Genomic DNA, 21961 nt, shown 5'->3' with positions numbered 1-21961 from the left:
TATCAAAGCTTAATATTTTTGGATGTTGGAGTGTTTTTTTTTTTTTTCTAGATTTAGCTATCTTAGGAGAATATCTGTTTGTGCAGGTAACTATTACTGTGAAGAATTTATTAGGCAACTTAATAAAAACCAAATATATTCCCATCTCACTTGTTTATTTTCACCAGGTAAACCAATGTAACTGCACAAAATTTAGAAATAAACATTTCTGACATGCAAAAACAAAACCCCAAGAAACTAATGACCAAGATAGCCACCTTTCTTTATGATGACACTCAACAGCTTTCCATCCATAGAGTCTGTCAGTTGCTTGATCTGTTTGCGATCAACATTGCGTGCAGCAGCCACCACAGCCTCCCAGACACTGTTATGAGAGGTGTACTGTTTTCCCTCCCTGTAGATCTCACATTTTGAGGGACCACAGGTTCTCTATGGGGTTCAGATCAGGTGAACAAGGGGGCCATGTCATTTTTTTTTTTTTTTTTTGAGACCTTTACTGGCCAGCCATGCTGTGGAGTAGTTGGAGGCATGTGATGGAGCATTGTCCTGCATGAAAATCTTGTTTTTCTTGACCGATACAGACTTCTTCCTGTACCACTGCTTGAAGAAGTTGTCTTCCAGAAACTGGCAGTATGTCTGGGAGTTGAGCTTCACTCCATCCTCAACCCGAAAAGGTCCCACAAGTTCATCTTTGATGATACCAGCCCATACCAGTACCCCCACCTCCACCTTGCTGGCGTCTGAGTCGGAGTGGAGCTCTCTGCCCTTTACTTGATCCAGCCTCTGGCCCATCAAGAGTCACTCTCATTTCATCAGTCCATAAAACCTTTGTAAACTCAGTCTTAAGATATTTCTTGGCCCAGTCTTGACGTTTTATCTTATGTTTCTTGTTCAAAGGTGGTCGTTTTTCAGCCTTCCTTACCTTGGCCATGTCCCTGAGTATCGCACACCTTGTGCTTTTTGTTACTCCAGTAACGTTTCAGCTCTGAAATATGGCAAAACTGGTGGCAAATGGCATCTTGGCAGCTTCACGCTTGATTTTCCTCAATTCATGGACCGTTATTTTGCGCCTTTTTTGCCCAACACGCTTCTTGCGACCCTGTTGGCTATTTGCCATGAAACGCGTGAGTGAGTGTGTGTGTGTGTGTGTGTGTGTGTGTGTGTGTGTGTGTATGTATATGTATATATATATATATATATATATATATATATATATATATATATATATATATATATATATATATATATATATATATATTATACACTCACACATACAGTTTTAGAAAGATAAGATGCTACAGGTTGTACTGGACCTTAAATGAAAGCTGGAGCTACCTGTAAGCCTTTTTTGTTTTGTTTTTTGTTTTATTCCTAGACTCAACAGGGTTGTCCAACCAAATATAGCTAGGTTTGATTTGTTTCAACCTGAAAGTGCCAGAGGTTGCACTTTTGCTTTGGTCCAGATGCAGGAGAGCGTTTCCTCCTTCCCCTGTATTAGCATGTGATCCGTGATAAATATGAAGGGGACTGTATGTGTGCCTCAGTTCACTGGTTAAGCCAACAATCTCTCTTCTGCACTTTGCGCCCATCATTGCTCGGGTGGTCTCCGAGAATTTTGTAGTGCTCGTACATTTAGTTTTCGTTGCCTTGTCTGCTTGATTCGCGGCTGCTGGACAGCCTGAATACATGTGAGGAATGCTTGTTTGCTAAGGAATCCCCTCATATATTCAGGCTGTCTATCAGCTAAAAATCATGTAGCTGTGGCGACGAAAACTAAATCTCCGAGCACTACAAAATATTCAGACCACCCAAGCATGCTCTTGGAAACCTGAGTAACGAGTATGCTCGCTCATCACTATTGCTTTCAAAAAAGAAAAATCAATATTTTTGTGTATTAGACGTTAAAGCAACAGTAAATGTTTTCTGATTATTCTAAAGCAAACCTGTCAGGACTTTTTTATTATTGAATCTATTTGTATGGCTTTATAGGTCCTAGTACAATTATGAAAAAAGAAACCTGTTTTGTGGTAATCTGATATGCCAGGTTTGAGTAATCAGTCTTGCAATCTGCGTGCAAATTAGCTTGGAAGAACACAGGGGTTCATCGAAAACCCTTCAATGTACTTCCAGGCAAATTTACCTGGTGTATATATATACATATATAAACGTTGTTTTTTTGGACTGTATTTGTTATATTTTTTGCATTCCCTTACGGATATTGCTTTTCCTTGGCATACTTGTATGCTTTTTTTTTTCTATCTTATTTATATTTTTTTAGGAGGGCACATGTTTTGTTATTGCATATGTTTTTCTGGGAGGGAAGGGTGCCAATGGCAGGGAACTTATGAGGGTGCAGATCCATTATTTATCATTGGAGTTCATGTGCTCTCTTTAATGGTTTCTAAATGTTTTGTTTTATGTTTCTAATAAAACGTACTTCTTTTGTATTTATTTTGTATGTTGTATAGTGCGTTCTTTGTGGTTTTGTCCGTATAACACATCCTCTTTTCTCTTGTTTGGTTCTGTTCTTGAGACATGGAAACTTTAGCAATTTGCTTTTCATTATTCTTTTTCTGTGATAAATAGAATAAGAAGCTCTTTTGGGTTGAAACAGTTGTTTTCATCTGTTTTTACCTGTTTTTATATTTTAGGAATGGCAGAACTCTATTCAGAAGAACGCTGGGCTTGCTTTCATTGAGTTGGTTAATGAGGGAAGGTAATGTGATCTATTCTAATTGTTGGCATCCAGTATGTGTGCATCCGCAGGGTTTGTGACACATCACTTGAAGTCGCTGTTCTTTTCACTTTTTTTTTTTAATCTTGTATCCTCATTCGTTGAATTCATGTGAATTGTCTAAAAAAAAAAAAAAAAAAAAAAGTAAGTCACAAGTTGAGTGTAGTAGAGCTTTAGAAACGCTCACATTTATTTGTAATGCCACATTGGTTAAATCTGGGAAAAGTAAAGGTGAAATTAATAAAAAAAAGAACATAGTTCTGTGTGAGATGGGTTATCGGTAGAACAAAGAAGACAAATATCAGCTCCCCTTTCATTGACGATTGTCCATCCCATGCATGGAGACCCCGGGACAGGGTGACGGCTAACTAAAAAAACTAAATAGATATTAAATCATTCATGGAGCTTTACACCTCTATTTATACCAAATGAAAATCCACATGGAGGCCGTGCGTAGTCTAGCTGACGTGTTTCAGACTGCATCGGGCATAATAGCTTACTGCCTAACCCACAAGTAAGACTGATGATTCTGAAGCGTGTTGGCTAGATTCTTCATACAGGCTCCATGTGGATTTTAATGCAGTTTGTATGAAGTTGAACGTTATTATGAAGAGATCCCTGAATGCTTCCCCCCCCCCCCCCCAATGGCACCTTCTCACCCAAAAGATAAACCAAAAATCATCAAATCAGCGTGTCTTCTGACTTCATCAATGTGCAGTAAATGAAGTGTAATTCCAATTATTCGACATTTGGCACTCTTACGTCAATTGTCATTGGGAGATGTACGTGATCCTGTGAAATTTAAGAATTATTTTGCACTGTTTTGCAGCTTTTACTCTTTTGTGATGATGCAATTGGCTTTACACTTTAAAGGTTCCTTTTCATACTCATTAAGGCGACCACTAGAATGGGAGATCAGGTAACTGGTCTTTTGTTTTTTTTTGTTTTTCTTTTTTACAGAACTGTAAAGGTATTGTCATTTAAAACATGTGGTAAATAGTAAAATTTATCTGGCGCTGCATTGTATATTACCAGCATAACTCAGTCGTTGAGACTTGCTGAGCATAGTTCAAGTTTCCAATTTTTGATAGATTGACTCCACTTAAAACTAAAGATTTAAAATAAAATGAAACAATATTAGGGAATTTTCTCCCTCCGTCCCATCTAGTGGCCTGAAGAACCAGTTATGTCAAGGGACTGCCCATGGTCACCTAACTGCACTGACCTGTGATTGTTTGCAACGAATTGATGTCTGGTGCATCATCGGAGCTTTTTCTGATGAAGCACAGATCCAGTCACTTGAACTTTGCAGCCAATCAAAGGCCTCAGCAATAAGTTGATCAAATAATGGAACGAATGGAGCAACTTTACTAGATACACAGTGGTAAAAATGGGTAAACGTACATGGAGGGATATCATTAGTATTTTTACAGGATAAAAGGTTAAATTGTGTAAAAGATTTATATTTGCGCTAAAAGACCGGATATTGCAAAAGTACCCAAAAAGTATACAAATGAGTGGGATATACAAATTGGCAAAGTCTATACACCACCACAAAAATAAATGTTGAATTACCTTTGCATGAGAGGATAGCGCGGGGATGAATGGTCCTGAAGAGAGAAGGGCCTTGTGATATGCAGATGTAGTTGCTTGTGCGTAGTTGATTAATGCGATATGGCTTTTTCACCACACAGTTCCACAGAGCAAAAATAATTCCTTAGTAGTGAGGCGCCGTCCCGCCCGGTGACAGCCGCCCCTGTTAGTTTGTATGAAGATACCACGTGTAGGCAGTATCGGTGTAGAACCTATAATTATATATATATAAGGGGTGCACCCCTGTATAGGTCATGAAAACAGGGTGCAAAAACCTGGTCTGTAATGAATAATAGAACCACAAGAGAGAAAAGACTGGACCAATAATGGTATGCACACCCATAGAATTTACAAAAAATATATCATACTTTAATTGCACCTCAAAAAAGACAAACACATAATAAAACCACTTAAAACAAGGCCTGAATACAGGACCAAATGATCATCACCCCTATATATAATGTATATGGAACAGCATAATTAACATATAAAGTGCTTGATCAAATAACAATAATGTACCAATATACAGTGTCTCCTATCTATAGTTACAATAACCCCAATAACAGAATGATATACAGGCTTAATATTACAAATATAAGAAAAGAACCAAAATAATAACACACATTAACCTGTAGTCATATGTATATGTTGATATAACCCCATATAATAGATATAGTAAACTGCAGTATTATCTTAGCATGCTCAACACCCCAACAATAATAGTACCAATAGTTCTCTCATGATATTGACTTGGGCTATACGCCCAAAGTCCCAACCAAGTGTGAACCGAGCCTGCCCACAGTAATCTGTGGAATATGCTGCAAGGTAAAAAGCAATAGATTCACAAGCTCAAAGCAAAGCATGGGAAAATAATTTCTAAAGAAAATTGCCAAAGGCAAAGCACCGGTGCTAAGGAATCCTATACCATGGGTAGAGATGCTTAGAGAAGATAGGAGACACGCCAAGGGGTGAGGTAAGAGCCCCACGCGTATCGCTGTAGGCACAGCTTCGTCAGGGGAAGTCATCAGTGTAGAACCGGCATACAGAGGGCTGCTCCTGACTGGCTATGGAGCGCCCGAAGGACCACAAACCAACGCGTTTCGGAATACGCCGATTCCTTCATCAGGGATGGTCCGATGGGCGTTATGGGCACTTATATATGATCCTGCATTATATATTAAAACCAAATAATTCATTCTCACTATTTAGACCATTGGGTATTAGTGTTCATTTGAAAAATCCACCTACTTTCTTCCTGAGACATCTGGTGGATAAAATTGCCTCTCCAACTTTTTTTTTTAACAATTTTGATTCCAGTTACTTTGATGCCCTTAGGTGAACCACCATGATGCTCTTAAAAAATGTTGGGATAGAGGATGGCCTGTAAATTTGTTACTGATATTACGTAGATGTTCCTCAATTCTTGTGCTCATTGGCGAAAAGTTTGCCCTATATACAATTTACCACAAGGGCATGTTAGGCCATAAATCACCCCCGGGGTGGTAAAAGTAATGAAGTCTTTGATATTGACTTCTATTGACTGGTTCACAATATTATTTTTTTTTTACATGGTAGGCACTTTCTACATGGAAAGAAACCAGAGGGAGGCTGTTGTGAATGAGAGGCCCTTATATTCAGTGGTTTAGAGATCGTGGGGGCTATTATGTTACCCAAATTATGTGCCTTCCTATAAACAAATCTAGGACATTCTGCTAATACTCCACCAATAACCTTTCCTTCCTTTAAGATGCTCCAGTGCTTGGATACAATTTTGTTTTAAAATTCTACTATTGACATTATATTGGGTTATGATTGGAACTTCGTCATTTTTCAAGTAATTAATATTCTTGCTATTTTTTTCTTTGTGCTGCAATAAAGTTTCTCGATGCAATTTTTCCACTAACTGTTTTGTTTGTGTAAGTAACTCCTTATCATATCCTTTATTATGAAATCGTTAAATTAGGGTGTCAGCTTCTACATCAAAGTCTTGCTCTTGAACAGTTTCTGTGGGCTCTTATAAGTTGGCTCTTAGGAACGTTTACGAGCCAGCTTGGGAGGTGGCTGCTGTCCAAAGAAATGTAATTATTAGGGTACCGTCTCACATAACGATTTACCAACGATCACGACCAGCGATACGACCTGGCCGTGATCGTTGGTAAGTCGTTGTATGGTCGCTGGGGAGCTGTCACACAGACCGCTCTCCAGCGACCAACGATGCCGAGGTTCGCTGGTAACCAGGGTAAACATCGGGTTACTAAGCGCAGGGCCGCGCTTAGTAACCCGATGTTTACCGTGGTTACCAGCGTAAAAGTAAAAAAAAAATAACCGTACATACTCACCATCTGATGTCCGTCAGGTCCCTTGCTGTCTGCTTCCTGCTCTGACTGAGTGCCGCCGTACAGTGAGAGCAGAGTGCAGCGGTGACGTCACCGCTGTGATCTGCTCTCACTTTCCGGCCGGCAGTCAGAGCAGGAAGCAGACGGCAAGGGACCTGACGGACATCAGATGGTGAGTATGTACGTTTTTTTTTTTTTACTTTTACGCTGGTAACCACGGTAAACATCGGGTTACTAAGCGCGGCCCTGCGCTTAGTAACCCAATGTTTACCCTGGTTACAAGCGAACGCATCGCTGGATCGCTGTCACACACACCGATCCAGCGATGACAGCGGGAGATCCAGCGACGAAAGAAAGTTTCAAACGATCTGCTACGACGTACGATTCTCAGCAGGGTCCCTGATCGCTGCTGCGTGTCAGACACTGCGAGATCGTAACTATATCGCTAGAACGTCACGAATCGTGCCGTCGTAGCGATAAAAATGCCACTGTGTGACGGTACCCTTAGAATCTGTGGGTTTATGGTACGTGTGAGTATGAATTGCTTTTTCATCAATTAAAATCTTTAAGTCTAAAAAAACTAATTTCTTTGGTGGTGGCTGTGAAGTTTAAAAAATAATGATTTTTATTTAATCTAATATATAAAGCTGTATGTGTGTATGTATGTATGTATGTATGTATGTATGTATGTATGTGTGTGTGTGTATGTCCGGGATTGGCATCTGAACCATCGCAGATACAGCCACAAAATTTTGCACAGTCACACGTCTGGACCCCGAGAGCGTCATAGGCTATGTTGTGAGGCGAAATTTTAACCCCGCGTGTTCCAATTCACCAAACAATTTTGCCCCTATCTACATAATGGGGAAAAAATGAAAGGAAAAGTGTTGGAGGCAAATTAACAGCTGCCAGATGTGAACAAGGGGGACTTAAAGAATGAGAGCGATGGCGCCAAAGAGTATATACTGTACAGTTGCTAAGGTGGGGCCCCGACATGGGATAATCACCACACCACCACGGGGATATGAACACACACACAAAATGCGCCACACACTACCACGTGCTCGAACACATATATCACCCTCAGCGCACATTTCACCACACATACACCAACCTCGCCACATAAAAGTCGAAACACAAAAGTCGCCACTCAAAACTCGCCACGCGCAAAACTCTCCACATGCAAAACTCGCCACACGTGCAAAACTCACCTCATGGAAAACTCGCCACACGCAAAACTTGCACACGCAGAAAAATTGCCACATGCACAAAAGTTGCAACACATGCAAAAGTTGCCTCACACAAAACTTGCACATACTCAAAAGGCACCACACATAAAACTCGCCACGCGCAAAACTCGCCATGCGCAAAACTTGCTGCACACAACTTGCTACACTAACCTGTCACATGCAACTCGACACACAAAAAGTTGCTACACGCATGTCGCCACACAAAACTCATCTCACAAAAGTCGCTACATGCATGTTGCCACACGCAACTCAACACACACAACTTGACACACGAAACTCGCCCTAAAACACACACAAGTCTGGTATTATCCTTCAAAAATAAAAATCTGATTAATAAGCAGACAAACTACAAGAGCAACAAATGTACCATATAGAAATCCGGCAGCTGTCAGTCACATGACCAGTCTATTATGTGTATGTGTGAGCTAATATATACTGCCAGGGGGTGGGCTTCCTGTTGGCTGGGGATTTATCAGGCTGCCAATAGCAACCAATCACAGCTCAGCTTCTATTTTGCTACAGTTAATTAATCTGATCTCTGATTGGTTAATATAGGCAACAAAGACATTCTCAGTATAACAAAGCTAATATATGTTGTGAAATGCTTCTATTAGCTTAGTTTTTGCCTTTTAATAATTACATTTCTATCTATTTGTTTTGTGTTTTTTGCGTGCAGAATAAATTTTTGTTAACACATTCTATTTTGCTAACAGCAGTCATTAACCCGGGCGAAGCCGGGTAGTACAGCTAGTTCATAAATAAAATCCAACAATAAAATAGGACCACCAGACCAAATAAAAACAATGTCATCAATAAAACGCCTCCAAAAGACCAGGTTCGCCCGTAGTGCATCATGAATGTAGATGGTTTCATCCTCCCACTTGCCTACATATAAATTAGCATAACTGGGGGCGAACCTAGTACCCATGGCGGTGCCCCACTGCTGGGAGTAGTAGTCCATAATTGTGGGTTAATATAAAATGAATACACTCTAAAATAAAAGCGATCTGGTCACTTGGTGTAGTGCCATTCTTAGACATGAAGTGATTGACTGCTTCGCAGCCCTTTTCATGCTGAATATTAGTGTATAAGGAGGTGATGTCCAGAGTTCACATAATATAGTGGTCTTCCCATTGAATGGTTTGTAAAATTTGTAAAATATGGGAACTATCTTTCAGATAGGACGGGAGTTCAGGACGCAATTTTTGTAGATGACAGTCTGCTAACTTAGATAGTTGGCTGTAAAGGCCCCGTCACACATAGCGAGATCGCTGCTGAGTTACAAGTTTTGTGACGCAACAGCGACCTCAGTAGCGATCTCGCTATGTGTGACATGTACCAGCGATCAGGCCCCTGCTGTGAGATCGCTGGTCGTGTCGGAATGGCCTGGACCTTTTTTTGGTCGTTGAGGTCCCGCTGACATCGCTGAATCGGTGTGTGTGACACCGATCCAGCGATGTCTTCACTGGTAACCAGGGTAAACATCGGGTTACTAAGCGCAGGGCCGCGCTTAGTAACCCGATGTTTACCCTGGTTACCAGCGTAAATGTAAAAAAAAACAAACAGTACATACTCACCATCTGATGTCCATCAGGTCCCTTGCCGTCTGCTTCCTGCTCTGACTGAGTGCCGCCGTACAGTGAGAGCACAGCACAGCAGTGACGTCACCGCTGCGCTCTGCTCTCACTGTACGGCGGCACTCAGTCAGAGCAGGAAGCAGACGGCAAGGGACCTGACGGACATCAGATGGTGAGTATGTACTGTTTGTTTTTTTTGGTAACCAGGGTAAACATCGGGTTACTAAGCGCGGCCCTGCGCTTAGTAACCCGATGTTTACCCTGGTTACCCGGGTGCTGCAGGGGGACTTCGGCATCGTTGAAGACCGTTTCAACGATGGTGAAGTTGTTCCCCTGATCGTTGGTCGCTGGAGAGAGCTGTCTGTGTGACAGCTCCCCAGCGACCACACAGCGACTTACCAACGATCACGGCCAGGTCGTATCGCTGGTCGTGATCGTTGGTAAATCGCTATGTGTGACGGGGCCTTAAGTCTTCCTATTCCTGAAACTATAGGTCCACTATAGGTGGATGGAGTGGATCTTTGTGGACTTTAGGTAAATACTAGAAGTATGGGACTCTAGGATAGGTGGTGTTGATAAAATTAAACTCATGTTTATTTAAATAACCTTTCTGAAGTCCCCTTTTATTAGATGTTGCATATCTTTAAGATGGCCATCTGATGGATCTTCCACTAATATCTTATGTGTCCGTTTGTCTCCCAGTAGGCGTGAAACCTCTTTATCGTAATCCACAGTGTTTAAAATAACTATACCTCTTCCTTTATCAGCGGGTCTGACAGTGATTGCTCTGTTGTCTTGAAGTTGTCGGATGGCTTTACGCTTATCATTAGACTGACTATATTTACCACATCTTTTATTGCTAATATTTCTCATGATGGACCTCATTTTTCTGGAAGGCCTCAAAGGCTTCTGAGTATTCTTGGACCGGGTGAATTTTAGATTTCTTTTTTTAAAGAAGTGTGTTTATATCGGTCAGTAACTTCTATTGAGCCTTCAGGGTGATTCGTCATTAATTTTTTCTAAATATAATGTTTTTTTAATAGCCAATTTCCTCATGAAGGTTTTAATTCCTATGAAGGCCTGGAATTTATCAAATTTAGCGCTAGGGGTGATATATAAGAACCCATAACGCCCATCGGACCATCCCTGACGAAGGAATCTGCGTATTCCGAAACGCGTTGGTTTATGGTCCTTCGGGAGCTCCATAGCCAGTCACATGAATAATCACGTGACCGTGACACCATACAAGGTCCTGCAGCCCTCTGCATCTTGCTGGCTGTATGCCAGTTCTACACCGATACTGCCTGCACGCTGTATTTTGATACAGGCCGGGACGGCGCCCCACTACTAATGAATTCTTTTTGCTATATCCGGTCTTTTTAGCGCAAATATTAATCTCTTACACACATTAATCCAAAACTGGACAAAAAGGGTGGTATTTTCTTTTTATTTGCAGCAAAGATCCGAGATTAAGTGCAGCGCCTTGGGCTATTTTTTATATTTGTCGTAACAGGGTAAAGTGGTCGAAAATGATTTTGAGAATGCCGAATTTTTAAATTCCTATTTTGTATCCGTGTTCTCTAAGAAAGCAAATGCAACATCAACTGATCTTCATGGTGCCATCGAAGGAATAAAATAATCCACTCTGTCCATAAACATAGAGATAGTGAGAGAAAGCTTAGCTAATTTAAATGAATTTAAAAGCTCCTGGTCCAGATGAATTACATCCTAGGGTACTGAAAGAGTTAGCAGAGGAAATTGCAGAACCACTAGCCAGAATCTTTGAAAAATCCTGGAAAATAGGGGGAAGTCCCAGAAGATTTGAGGAAGGGACAATATTTGCCCATCTTCAAAAAGGAAAGAAGGCTGAGCCAGGAAATTACAGACCAGTGAGTCTTTCTTCTATACTTGGAAAGATCTTAGAACAAATTATTAAACAGCATGTATGTAAGTACTTGGATTACAATACAGTAATTAACCAGAGCCATGATGGAATCACTGACTGGGTAGATCAGGGAAATTTGGTAGATATAGTTTAGCCCGACTTCAGCAAAGCATTTGATAAAGTATCTCATACTATCCTTATTGAAAAAATTACTAAGTATGTGATTGACAAGGCTTCGCTTAGAGTGATTCATAACTAGCTCAGTGATCGTATTCAAAGAGTGATAAGAAATGGTTGCATATCAAATTGGAAAAGTGTTTCATGTGGGGTACCACAAGGCTCTCTCCTGGCCACAGTGTTGTTCAACATTTTTATAAATCATCTAGATAAGGCACTGCAGGTAGACAAAAAAAAAATTGCAGACGATGCATAGATAGGAGGGATAGCTAAAGGTGCCGTTACACTGAACGACTTACCAACGATCACGACCAGTGATACGACCTGGCCGTGATCGTTGGTAAGTCGTTGTGTGGTCGCTGGGGAGCTGTCACACAGACAGCTCTCTCCAGCGACCAACGATCAGGGGAACGACTTCGGCATTGTTGAAACTGTCTTCAACGATGCTGAAGTCCCCCTGCAGCACCCGGGTAACCAGGGTAAACATCGGGTTACTAAGTGCAGGGCCGCGCTTAGTAAGAGCTTCCCTGCACTGAGTGTGTCAGCGCCGGCAGTAACAGCGGTGACGTCACCGCTGTGCTCTGCTTTACGGCCGGCGCTGACAGTCAGTGCAGGGAAGCTCTCGGCAGCAGCGCGTGCATTAGCAGCGCTCCTGCCGAAAGCAGTATTAACCCTGTGGACGCCGGGGGACGTGACAGACATCAGAATGTGAGTATGTACTGTTTTTTTTTTTTTTTTTTTTTTTTTAACTTTTACAATGGTAACCAGGGTAAATATCGGGTTACTAAGCGCGGCCCTGCGCTTAGTAACCCGATATTTACCCTGGTTACAAGTGAACACATCGCTGGATCGGCGTCACACACGCCGATCCAGCGATGACAGCGGGTGATCAGCGACCAAAAAATGGTCCTGATCATTCCCCAACGACCAACGATCTCCCAGCAGGAACCTGATCGTTGGTCGCTGTCACACATAACGAGATCGTTAGCGGGATCGTTGCTACGTCACCAAAAGTGTGACGTTGCAACGATATCGTTATGTGTGACTCAGCCTTTACACTAGAGGAGACAGAGAAAGGATTCAGAAGGATCTACATAAGCTTGAACAATGGACAGTAACTAATAAAATGGTATTTAACAAGGAGAAATGGAAGATTGTGCATCTGGGCAAGAGAAAATAAAATGACATCTATAGAATGGGAGGAATAGAACTAAGCAAATGCACGTGTGAAAGACTTTGGTATACTAATAAATCATACTGCACATGAGTCAACAGTGTGATGCAGCAGTAAAAGAGGCAAACACCATTCTAGGTTGTATTAAGTGAAGCATAGAGTCTATATCACATATATCACACAAGTAATCATACCCCTCTACTCCTCCTTAGTCAGGCCTCATCTGGAATACTGTGTCCAGTTCTGGGCACCACATTTTAAAAAAAGACATTGAAGCCTGGGTCAAGTTCAGAGAAGAGCTACCAGGATAGTGAGCGGACTGCAAAGTATGTCCTAAGAGGAATGGTTAAAGCATCTGGGATTGTTAAGGCCTCTTTCACACTTCCGTCTCTTCAGATCCGTCGCAATGCGTCGTTTTGGGGAAAAAAATAGATCCTGCAAATGTGCCCGCACGATCTGTTTTTTTCCCCATAGACTTGTATTAGCGACGGATGGCCACACGTCGCATCCGTCGTGCGACGGATCCGTCGTGTTTTGGCGGATCGTCGTCTGGAAAAAAGTTCAATGTAACGTTTTTTGTCTGCGGCGCGAAAACGTGTCGCGACGGATCCTGCAGCATACGTCGTTGACTAGAATGGAAGTCCATGGACGCAGGATCCGTCGCACACTGGAATCCAGCGACTGATCCCGTTTTTCCCCTCTGAGCATGCCCGGAAGGATTTTCAGATCCGGAAAAAGACTCACTCGATCTCTCTCACTCGATCTCTCTCACTCGATCTCTCTCACTCGATCTCTCTCACTCGATCTCTCTCTCTCGATCTCTCTCTCTCTCTCGATCTCTCTCGATCTCTCTCTCGATCTCTCTCTCTCGATCTCTCTCTCTCGATCTCTCTCTCTCGATCTCTCTCTCTCGATCTCTCTCTCGATCTCTCTCTCTCTCGATACGTCATTTCACTGCACAACGACGGAAACCAAAAAACGCAAGTGTGAAAGTAGCCTTAGCTTGCAAAAAAAAAAAAAAAAAGGCTAAGAGGAGACTTAATAGCAGTCTACAAATATCTGAAGGGATGTCAGTGTAGAGGAATAATAATTATTCTCATTTGCACATGGAAACATGAGAAGCAATGGAATGAAACTGAAAGGGAGAAAATACAGATTAGATATTAAAAAAACACTTTTTGGCAGTGAAGGGTGATCAATGAGTGGAACAGGTTGCCACGAGAGGTGGCGAGTTCTCCTTCAATGGAAGTCTTCAAACATCAGCTGGACAGACATCTGTCTGAGATGGTTTAGGGAATCCTGCAGTGAGCAGGGGGTTGGACACGATGACCCTTGATGTGCCTTCCAACTCCAACATTCTTTGATTCTATTAAAAGCATCCCTTCAGTTTGCAGAGTTTTTTTTTTTTTAAGCCCTTTAAATGTAATAGTACCGTCATACGTACAATAACTAATTTTTGGTTCTTTAGACTGTGAAAGATTAAAGGTGACTGTGTAACCATTAATATTCTCCCTTTTTAAGGAGCTTAACCTCTTGGCTTGTAAAACAAATTGTAATTCTTACCTTCTTACTGGTTCCTAAAGTTTGGTAACAGACATGTTCTATATGACTTGATCCCAGAGGTCAGAAGACAGTAACTAGAGTGTTCAGTTACACTGCCTTGGCCTGTTCTGTTGTTTTTTCCTATTATGCCGGAGTTTCCTTTTTTGACCTTATTTATGGACTTGGTGCTTCAGATTATTCATTAGTATAGATAATGTGAAGTATGTTTATACAAAGAAGGACTGTTATCAACTGGTAGTGTGTCTATAATTAACAAATTCATGGTTATTCAGTGCTATTCTTTTTGATGTATATAAGTTGGGATATACTGTAATCTTGAGGTATACAACCGAAAGATCTGAGATGAATATAACTGTTTGCCATAGACGTAACATTGTAGCAGTATCAACTTTGTAAATTATGCTGTACACTTAAACTATCATGTTTTTTTTTTTTTTTTTTTTTTGTAGTAAAGAAAGGCACATGATGGTGTGCTGATCTATACTGCAAAAAAAAAAAAAAAAGTGTCAGGTGTAATAGTGTGTTTTGAAAAGACAACATTGACAATCAAAGGATCTGTGGGGGTCTGTATACAGATCCTGTATATGTGTTGTGAGATAGCGCTTACTGTATGTGTTGGGGGACACTCTTAGCAACGGGATTCTGTCACACAGGCACGTTTTTCTCTGTTAAACAGTCTGCGGTTTATTATGGCATCATAAATCATGCACAGTCCATTACACTTCATGGAACACATTTGGCACCAACAGATGACATTAAGTTGCAGCTTTAACTTACCGTATTTTACGCTTTGTAAGACGCACTTTATTTTTCCAAATTTTGGGGGGAAATGTGGGTGCGTCTAACAAAGCGGATATACCGCTTACCATTACAGGCTGGGATGAGGGGGTGTCCGCCGCCGCTACCGCCCGCCGCCGCTGTCGTCTGCTGCCGGGGTTGTCCGCTGCTGCCCCGGGTGATGCTGGAGGCTCCGGTGCTGCGGGGGGCTCTGGCGACATTTTGTGAAAGACCAGAGCCCCCCGGCAGTTCGTGCATGCATTCCAGTATGACTAATTCCGGGAAATTGGCCGCCGGAATCTCGGGAGATGAGATTTCAGCACTGAGATCTCATCTCTCGAGATTCCGGTGGCCATTTTCCCGGAGTTAGTTCCAGTATGACTGACTCCGGGAAAATGGCCGCCGGAATCTCGGGAGATGAGATTTCAGCGCTGAGATCTCATCTCTCGAGATTCCGGCGGCCATTTTCCCGGAGTCAGTCATACAGGAACGCATGGACGAACTGCCGGGGGCTCTGGCCTTTCACAAAATGTTGCCAGAGCCCCCCGCAGCACCGGAGACAGCCCTGCAGCATCGGAGACAGCCCTTCAGCACAGGAGCCCCCTGCAGACCCCTCATCCCAACTTGCAGCACAGGAGCCCCCCTGCAGACCCCTCATCCCAGCCTGCAGCACAGGAGCCCCCTGCAGACCCCCTCATCCCAGCCTGCAACAATGCTCCACTCCTGCCTCCAGCAACGACCCTGGGACCCTGATCCACCACAGCCACAACCCCTGGTAAGTAATAAGACGCATGGATTATAAGACGCCCCACCAATTTATTAAAAAAAAGTTTTTTCCTATTTTTCTCCTCAAAATTTGGGGTGCGTCTTATAATCCGGAGTGTCTTACAAAGCGAAAAATACGGTAGTTACTTCACATATGGCTTTAACTCATAGTTCAGACACTACACCCGCCAGCCCTCCTTGACTAGTTCCCGGGGGTGTCCGTACGCCATATCAATGTCTCTACTCATAGTGCACACTACATTGGTTCGCAGTCTCTAAACACGTTGGACCTTATTTCGTCCAGTTACCGTGGGAGACCGCACAGTTCATTACTCACCCTCTGTTAGTGCACACAGTTCCCCATAGTCTGGATTACCTTCCAGGAGCTTTTGCTCCACACGCTGACTCCTGTCAGTACTCTCTCTCTCAGGGAAACTGCCGAACTGGGATCACCATCCCAGACAATGCGTTGCTCACTAGGCCACCTGACAGTCCAGATCCTCAGATGGGCTGTAGCTCCCCCAGTGCAGTGCCATCACAGAATCTGCATACACGCTCTTCCCATGTGCTCTTCAGTAAGTCCTACTCCCAGGACTTCCAACACGGGCCTCTCAGTGCGCTATTCAGGGATCTGGTCCACGCACAGGACCTCCCAACACACAAGCCGTCCCGGGCCTACACAGACGCTACCACAGAGACCATGTGACTACACCATGGTCACATTATGTACCTGTAACCACCCCCATAGATGGGAGGTGAGTGTGGTTAGCCAGACCCGCCCAGCTCTCCAGCTAACCCTGCAAGCCTCCCTTTACAAACTATACAAATGCTTGTGGGACTACAGGTCCCAGAACAACAACATTACTTCAGGCTTAGGCTGCCGTCACACTAGCAGTATTTGGTCAGTATTTTACATCAGTATTTGTAAGCCAAAACCAGGAGTGGAACAAATAGAGGAAAAGTATAATAGAATCGTATGCACCACTTCTGCATTTATCACCCACTCCATGTTTTGGCTTAGAAATACTGAGGTAAAATACTGACCAAATACTGCTAGTGTGACGGCAGCCTTACAGCGCAGACTCCCTCTGCAACACATACCGGCCATTTACAATCATGCCAGTCACTATCTCATCATCACCATTACAGTTACGCCTCCATGCGTATCCCGAGGAGCACACACAGCGCCCCCTAGCTGCAGCATGAGTCACTGCATCACAGTATCTGGAGCATTTCTCAGGATGTGAACTTCTTACATAATATAGGTATAGTCTGAGCAACATTGTCAACTCTTAAATAGGTTCTTAAAACACATGAGTGTCCTCCTACACTTACCCTATTCTCAACTATATTCATACTCTGCTTCAGTTGTTCTTGTTCCGTCCAGAAGGCTGGAGACACCGCATGCCAAATTGGTCAATTCTATCAGTCATGCACTGTTACTAGTGTTCATTGTATTTGTGATCTGTAGAACTATGTACAATTCAATCTTCTTATTGTTAACCCTAACCAAAATATTAGGGCATGTGCCCCTTGTGCAAGGCACTAAGGTTGCATTTATACCCTCCGATGCTCCTAGGCTAACTTTAAGACTAGTCGTTCACGATTATTATGCAATGCGAATGGGTTGCAGAACTTAAAGGTGTATTCCCATCTCCAAGATCCTATCCCAGCATGAAGTAACTGTAATAATAATATTAGCAAATACCACCAATGGTATACATGGTTACAACTACAAGCAACTAGCTATCACTGAGTGGTCATAACATGGATACCGAAGATAATGCAATGCCTTGCAAATGGGGTGAGCGACATAGTGAATCAAAAACTATATTACATTTCTAATTGGAGGTATTTTATATTAATAATAATAGCAAATACCTCCAATTAGAAATGTAATATACGGTAGTTCTTTTGATTCGCTATGTCACTTACTGCAATGCCCTGCACATGGGGTATCTTGGATATCCATAGTTACGACCACTGAGTGACAGCTAGTTACTAGTAGTCGTAGCCATGGCTACGTAAACAACTTCAATGCCCTCCGCATGGAGTAAGTAAAATTGCGATTCAGGAGAACTATACTATATTTCTAATTGGAGGCATTTGTTATTGTTACACCTGTTACATATTGGGATAGGACCTTGGAGATGGGAGTACCCCTTAAACGTTGTGTCCAAAAAGGCTCGTTCATCGTGCATGTAATAGTTTAGGCAAGCAAAAAAATTGTAGTTCATCTGTGGAAAATTGTACAATCTAAATGGAGACTGTTCACCCGGTTACTGATTTGACCTGGGAAAAGGAGGAGTGGAACTTAAAATCCTAAATAGGTATGACTTTCAGTGATCGGTTGATCACGTTTGTCAATTGTTCCTTAGCAGTTGGAGCTTTAGAATAAGTACATATTTGCTGCTATTGTAAATTCTACTGTTCATATAAAGCCGTGATATTAAGAAACCTTTAATTGCTAATTTGATAGCATTTTCTTTGTACATTATCAAAGGAAATGTCTGTGCAATACTTTAGAAATTCATGTAATCAATTAAGCAGTATTCCTTATGGGATTTGAATGTTGAACATACCAACGCCTCAGTTCCATGTTTGACCACAGAGCACTATGTTCGATGTTACGATTGCTATCCCACCATTTCATTCAAGATTCTTATCCTGTATTAAGGTTTATTTTACATAAGTTTCTGGTCTTGAGTTAAAATGAAATCATTCATCCTTTAAATATTTATCTGCTTATGTAAACTAACAATAATTGTGTCCATGGAACACAAAATTAGGATCTCATCAAGTTGCCCACCCCCCCTCCCCCCAAAAAATGGCCTACCCAAAAAGTTATTGCCCCATGTCACAATGTGCACACATCATGTGCAATGGAAATTTTCCCAATTCCACAAACTATTAAACTTCAGTTTTACACTCGTTGCTCTATCTTAATTGACTGTACACCAAACAATGGAAAAATGTTATGAGCCCTCGCGGGCAGGGTCCTCTCTCCTCCTGTATCAGTTGTGACTTGTATTGTTCAAGATTATTGTACCTGTTTTTATGTATACCCCTCCTCACATGTAAAGCGCCATGGAATAAATGGCGCTATAATAATAATAATAATAATAAATACTTTGCCTGCTACTCTATGCCCATGTTGAGATGACACCTGTAAGATGGAGCGCAAACAGTGTAGACTTTTAATCAAACTTTACATTAATAATGAATTTAAATATACCCTTATGTTAAAATGTGCATGGTTTCCGAAGCATTATTAGTCTTTCATCATGTCTATGTGGATGTTTTGTGTCTTAACCCAATATGAAGAAATAAGATTGTGTTAATATGTAAAATCTGTATGTTCCAGAATGGTATATTCAGATATACTGTACCCTCTCAGTTCATTAATACACATTCCTTATTTGTGCTACAGATTGCTGAGCCAAACAATGAAAGATCACTTGGTGAGGGTAGCTAATGAAGCTGAATTTATCCTGAGCAGGCAGCGCGCAGAGGAAATACATAGACATGCGGAGTTTGAGGTAAGTCTGACACCAGATATAAGGGTTGCCCCAACTTGGCAAGTTGTCTCCTATCTACAGGATAGGGGAAATCTTGCTGATCATTCACTGGCCCCAAGATCGGGGCTTTGAAGTGCTCTGTTACAATGGAGTGACTTCTTTACAACGGCCTGAGATGACAAAGTACTGGACATTCAAGAATCGGGAAATTCTCCTCTATAGTGTGGCTGCCATGTCATTAATTCCTTGAAGGTGTCCTTTGGATAGGTGATAACTTGCTACATAAGGACAACTCCCTTAAACCTATAGTGAATGCTTTATTTGTATCTGTTCCTGTTCTTTATTGTACATTTTAATAATTTACGGTATCACTGTAGTAGCAGGATGGAGCTGTTAAAAAGATGTTTAGTAGGATTTTGTGGAACAGCAATGTACTGTTATAATAAAAGCTGCTGTAAGTTTTGGTTATTGAGCTTTTTTTGGAACCATATTATCACCCAGCCAACCTTAATGGTATGCCATTGCTTGGTTCTATTATTTTCCTTTACTGTCATGCTTCTTGGCCATGTTAGTTCCATGTATTTATGCAGTTTTGAACTTTATAAAAATGTGTAAACATAAATACCTACTATATATACAGTAAATACCAGTAATGTGTCACCATGTACCCATATACTGTATATACTCGAGTATAAGCTGACCCGATTATAAGCCGAGGCACCTACTTTTGCCTCGCAAAACTGGGTAAGCTTATTGACTCGAGTATAAGCCGGGTATGCATTGTCCCCTCATCCCTGTCCTGTTTTGCGTGCCGCCACCCCTGTCCTGGTATGTGGCTCCCCCCTGTCCCGTCCTGGTATGTGGCTCCCCCCTGTCCCGTCCTGGTATGTGGCTCCCCCCTTTCCTGTCCTGGTATGTGGCTCCCCCCTTTCCTGTCCTGGTATGTGGCTCCCCCTGTCGCGTCCTGGTATGTGGCTCCCCCTGTCCCGTCCTGGTATGTGGCTCCCCCCTGTCCCGTCCTGGTATGTGGCTCCCCCCTGTCCCGTCCTGGTATGTGGCTCCCCCGTTTCCTGTCCTGGTATGTGGCTCCCCTGTCCCGTCCTGGTATGTGGCTCCCCCTGTCCCGTCCTGGTATGTGGCTCCCCCTGTTCTGTCCTGGTATGTGGCTCTCCCGTCTTGTCCTGGTATGTGGCTCCCCCCGTCCTGTCCTGGTATGTGGCTCCCCCCGTCCTGTCCTGGTCTGTGGCTCCCCCTGTCCTGGTCTGTGGCTCCCCCTGTCCTGGTCTGTGGCTCCCCCTGTCCTGGTCTGTGGCTCCCCCTGTCCTGGTCTGTGCCCCCCCCCCCCCCCCCCCCCGTCCTGTGCTGGTATGTGTGGCTCTCCCTGTTGTATGCATGGCTCCCCCGGTCCACGTGGCTTTGCTCCCCCGGCCCTGCATGGCTTGGCTCCCGCCCCCCCTTCCCCATCGTTATAGGCATGACTGGAATCCCCCCGTCCCAACCCCCACCATCCTACTCGCCCTCCTTGCGCTGTCGCTTTATGGATATGCGCTCCACGCCTATGGGAGTGGGGACGCGTACATATTCGTTACCTTAATGAGTGGTAACGTGACTGCTCAGCACAGGAGAGAACTGCTGGTGCTGGGACAATGGAGATGCAGGGACGGAGATGCAGCGACGGCGCGATGAGGGTGAGCATGACTAGTGTATAAGCCGAAGGGGGCGTTTTTCACCACAAAAAATGTGCTGAAAATCTCGGCTTATACACGAGTATATACCGTAAATGGCAACTCGCCAAATAATGCAAAACAAGGAGAAAACTGGAAATTTTTTGGCACATTTTTGACTCCAAGTTTATTACAAATAAATAAACAACAATTCAAATAAATACAAAAACATAATAAATACAAAAAATATGATACATGGGTTGTAACTGGGAAAAAATGATTAAATCCATAGGTAATAAAAAAGGGGCTGAAGAGAAGGTCAGGATTTGTAATAAAGTGCAAACGGAGGGGAAAAAGGGATATGTAATCCAATTCAAGGAACATACTAAAAAAGTATGTCAAATGCTTATATGTACCAGTATTCCACATGAATATTAGGTATGAGTAGCCACGACTAAATGCATTCAACATAGTAGTCTCTAAATCCCTCTGTTGCACCCCGTACCCAGCACTATTGGCGCTATATAAAGATTATTTTTATTATATTATGAGTGTATAGTGTATGTAAGAACAATATGTAAGCATGTGTGCAGTGTCAGTATGTATGTTTATTTTTATGAAAAATAGCAGCACAGTTCTATTGTGGGTTCAATACTTGCCCAAGCAGCTAGCCAAAAAGCAGCAAGCAGGGTTGGACTGGCCCACCGGAGAATTCTCCTGTGGGCCCAGGCACTGACACCTGCTGGTATACAGGGCCGGCAGCTGCCTAGAGCCTTCGCTGCTCCAGGGGCCCACAGCGAATGGCGTGCCGCTAATAGCGACACACCATGCAGCTGCTACCGGGCCCGTGAGTCAGGGGGCCCGCCTGGTGCCAGCAGAGCAGCAGCGGGAGACAGGAGGCAGAAGCCTGTCCCCCCTGCTAAAGAGAAATTAATATTCACTCTTCCC

At 42.8% G+C, this 21961-nt stretch overlaps 1 protein-coding gene across 1 annotated transcript in view; it reads left to right on the top strand.

The window, feature by feature from the left end:
• LRBA (LPS responsive beige-like anchor protein) overlaps positions 1-21961 on the top strand; it is a 749089-nt gene that overhangs the window by 273587 nt on the left and 453541 nt on the right. Inside the window, exons 34-35 of the mRNA XM_077279308.1 lie at positions 2652-2716; positions 19262-19370. Of these exons, the coding sequence (XP_077135423.1) occupies positions 2652-2716; positions 19262-19370 (174 nt within the window). The remainder of the gene's footprint in view (positions 1-2651; positions 2717-19261; positions 19371-21961) is intronic.

Source organism: Ranitomeya variabilis, chromosome 1 (assembly GCF_051348905.1).
Source record: "Ranitomeya variabilis isolate aRanVar5 chromosome 1, aRanVar5.hap1, whole genome shotgun sequence".
Lineage (NCBI taxonomy): Eukaryota > Metazoa > Chordata > Amphibia > Anura > Dendrobatidae > Ranitomeya > Ranitomeya variabilis.
The sequence above is the reverse complement of the archived record's forward strand: the minus strand, read 5'-3'. Positions and strand labels throughout refer to the sequence as shown.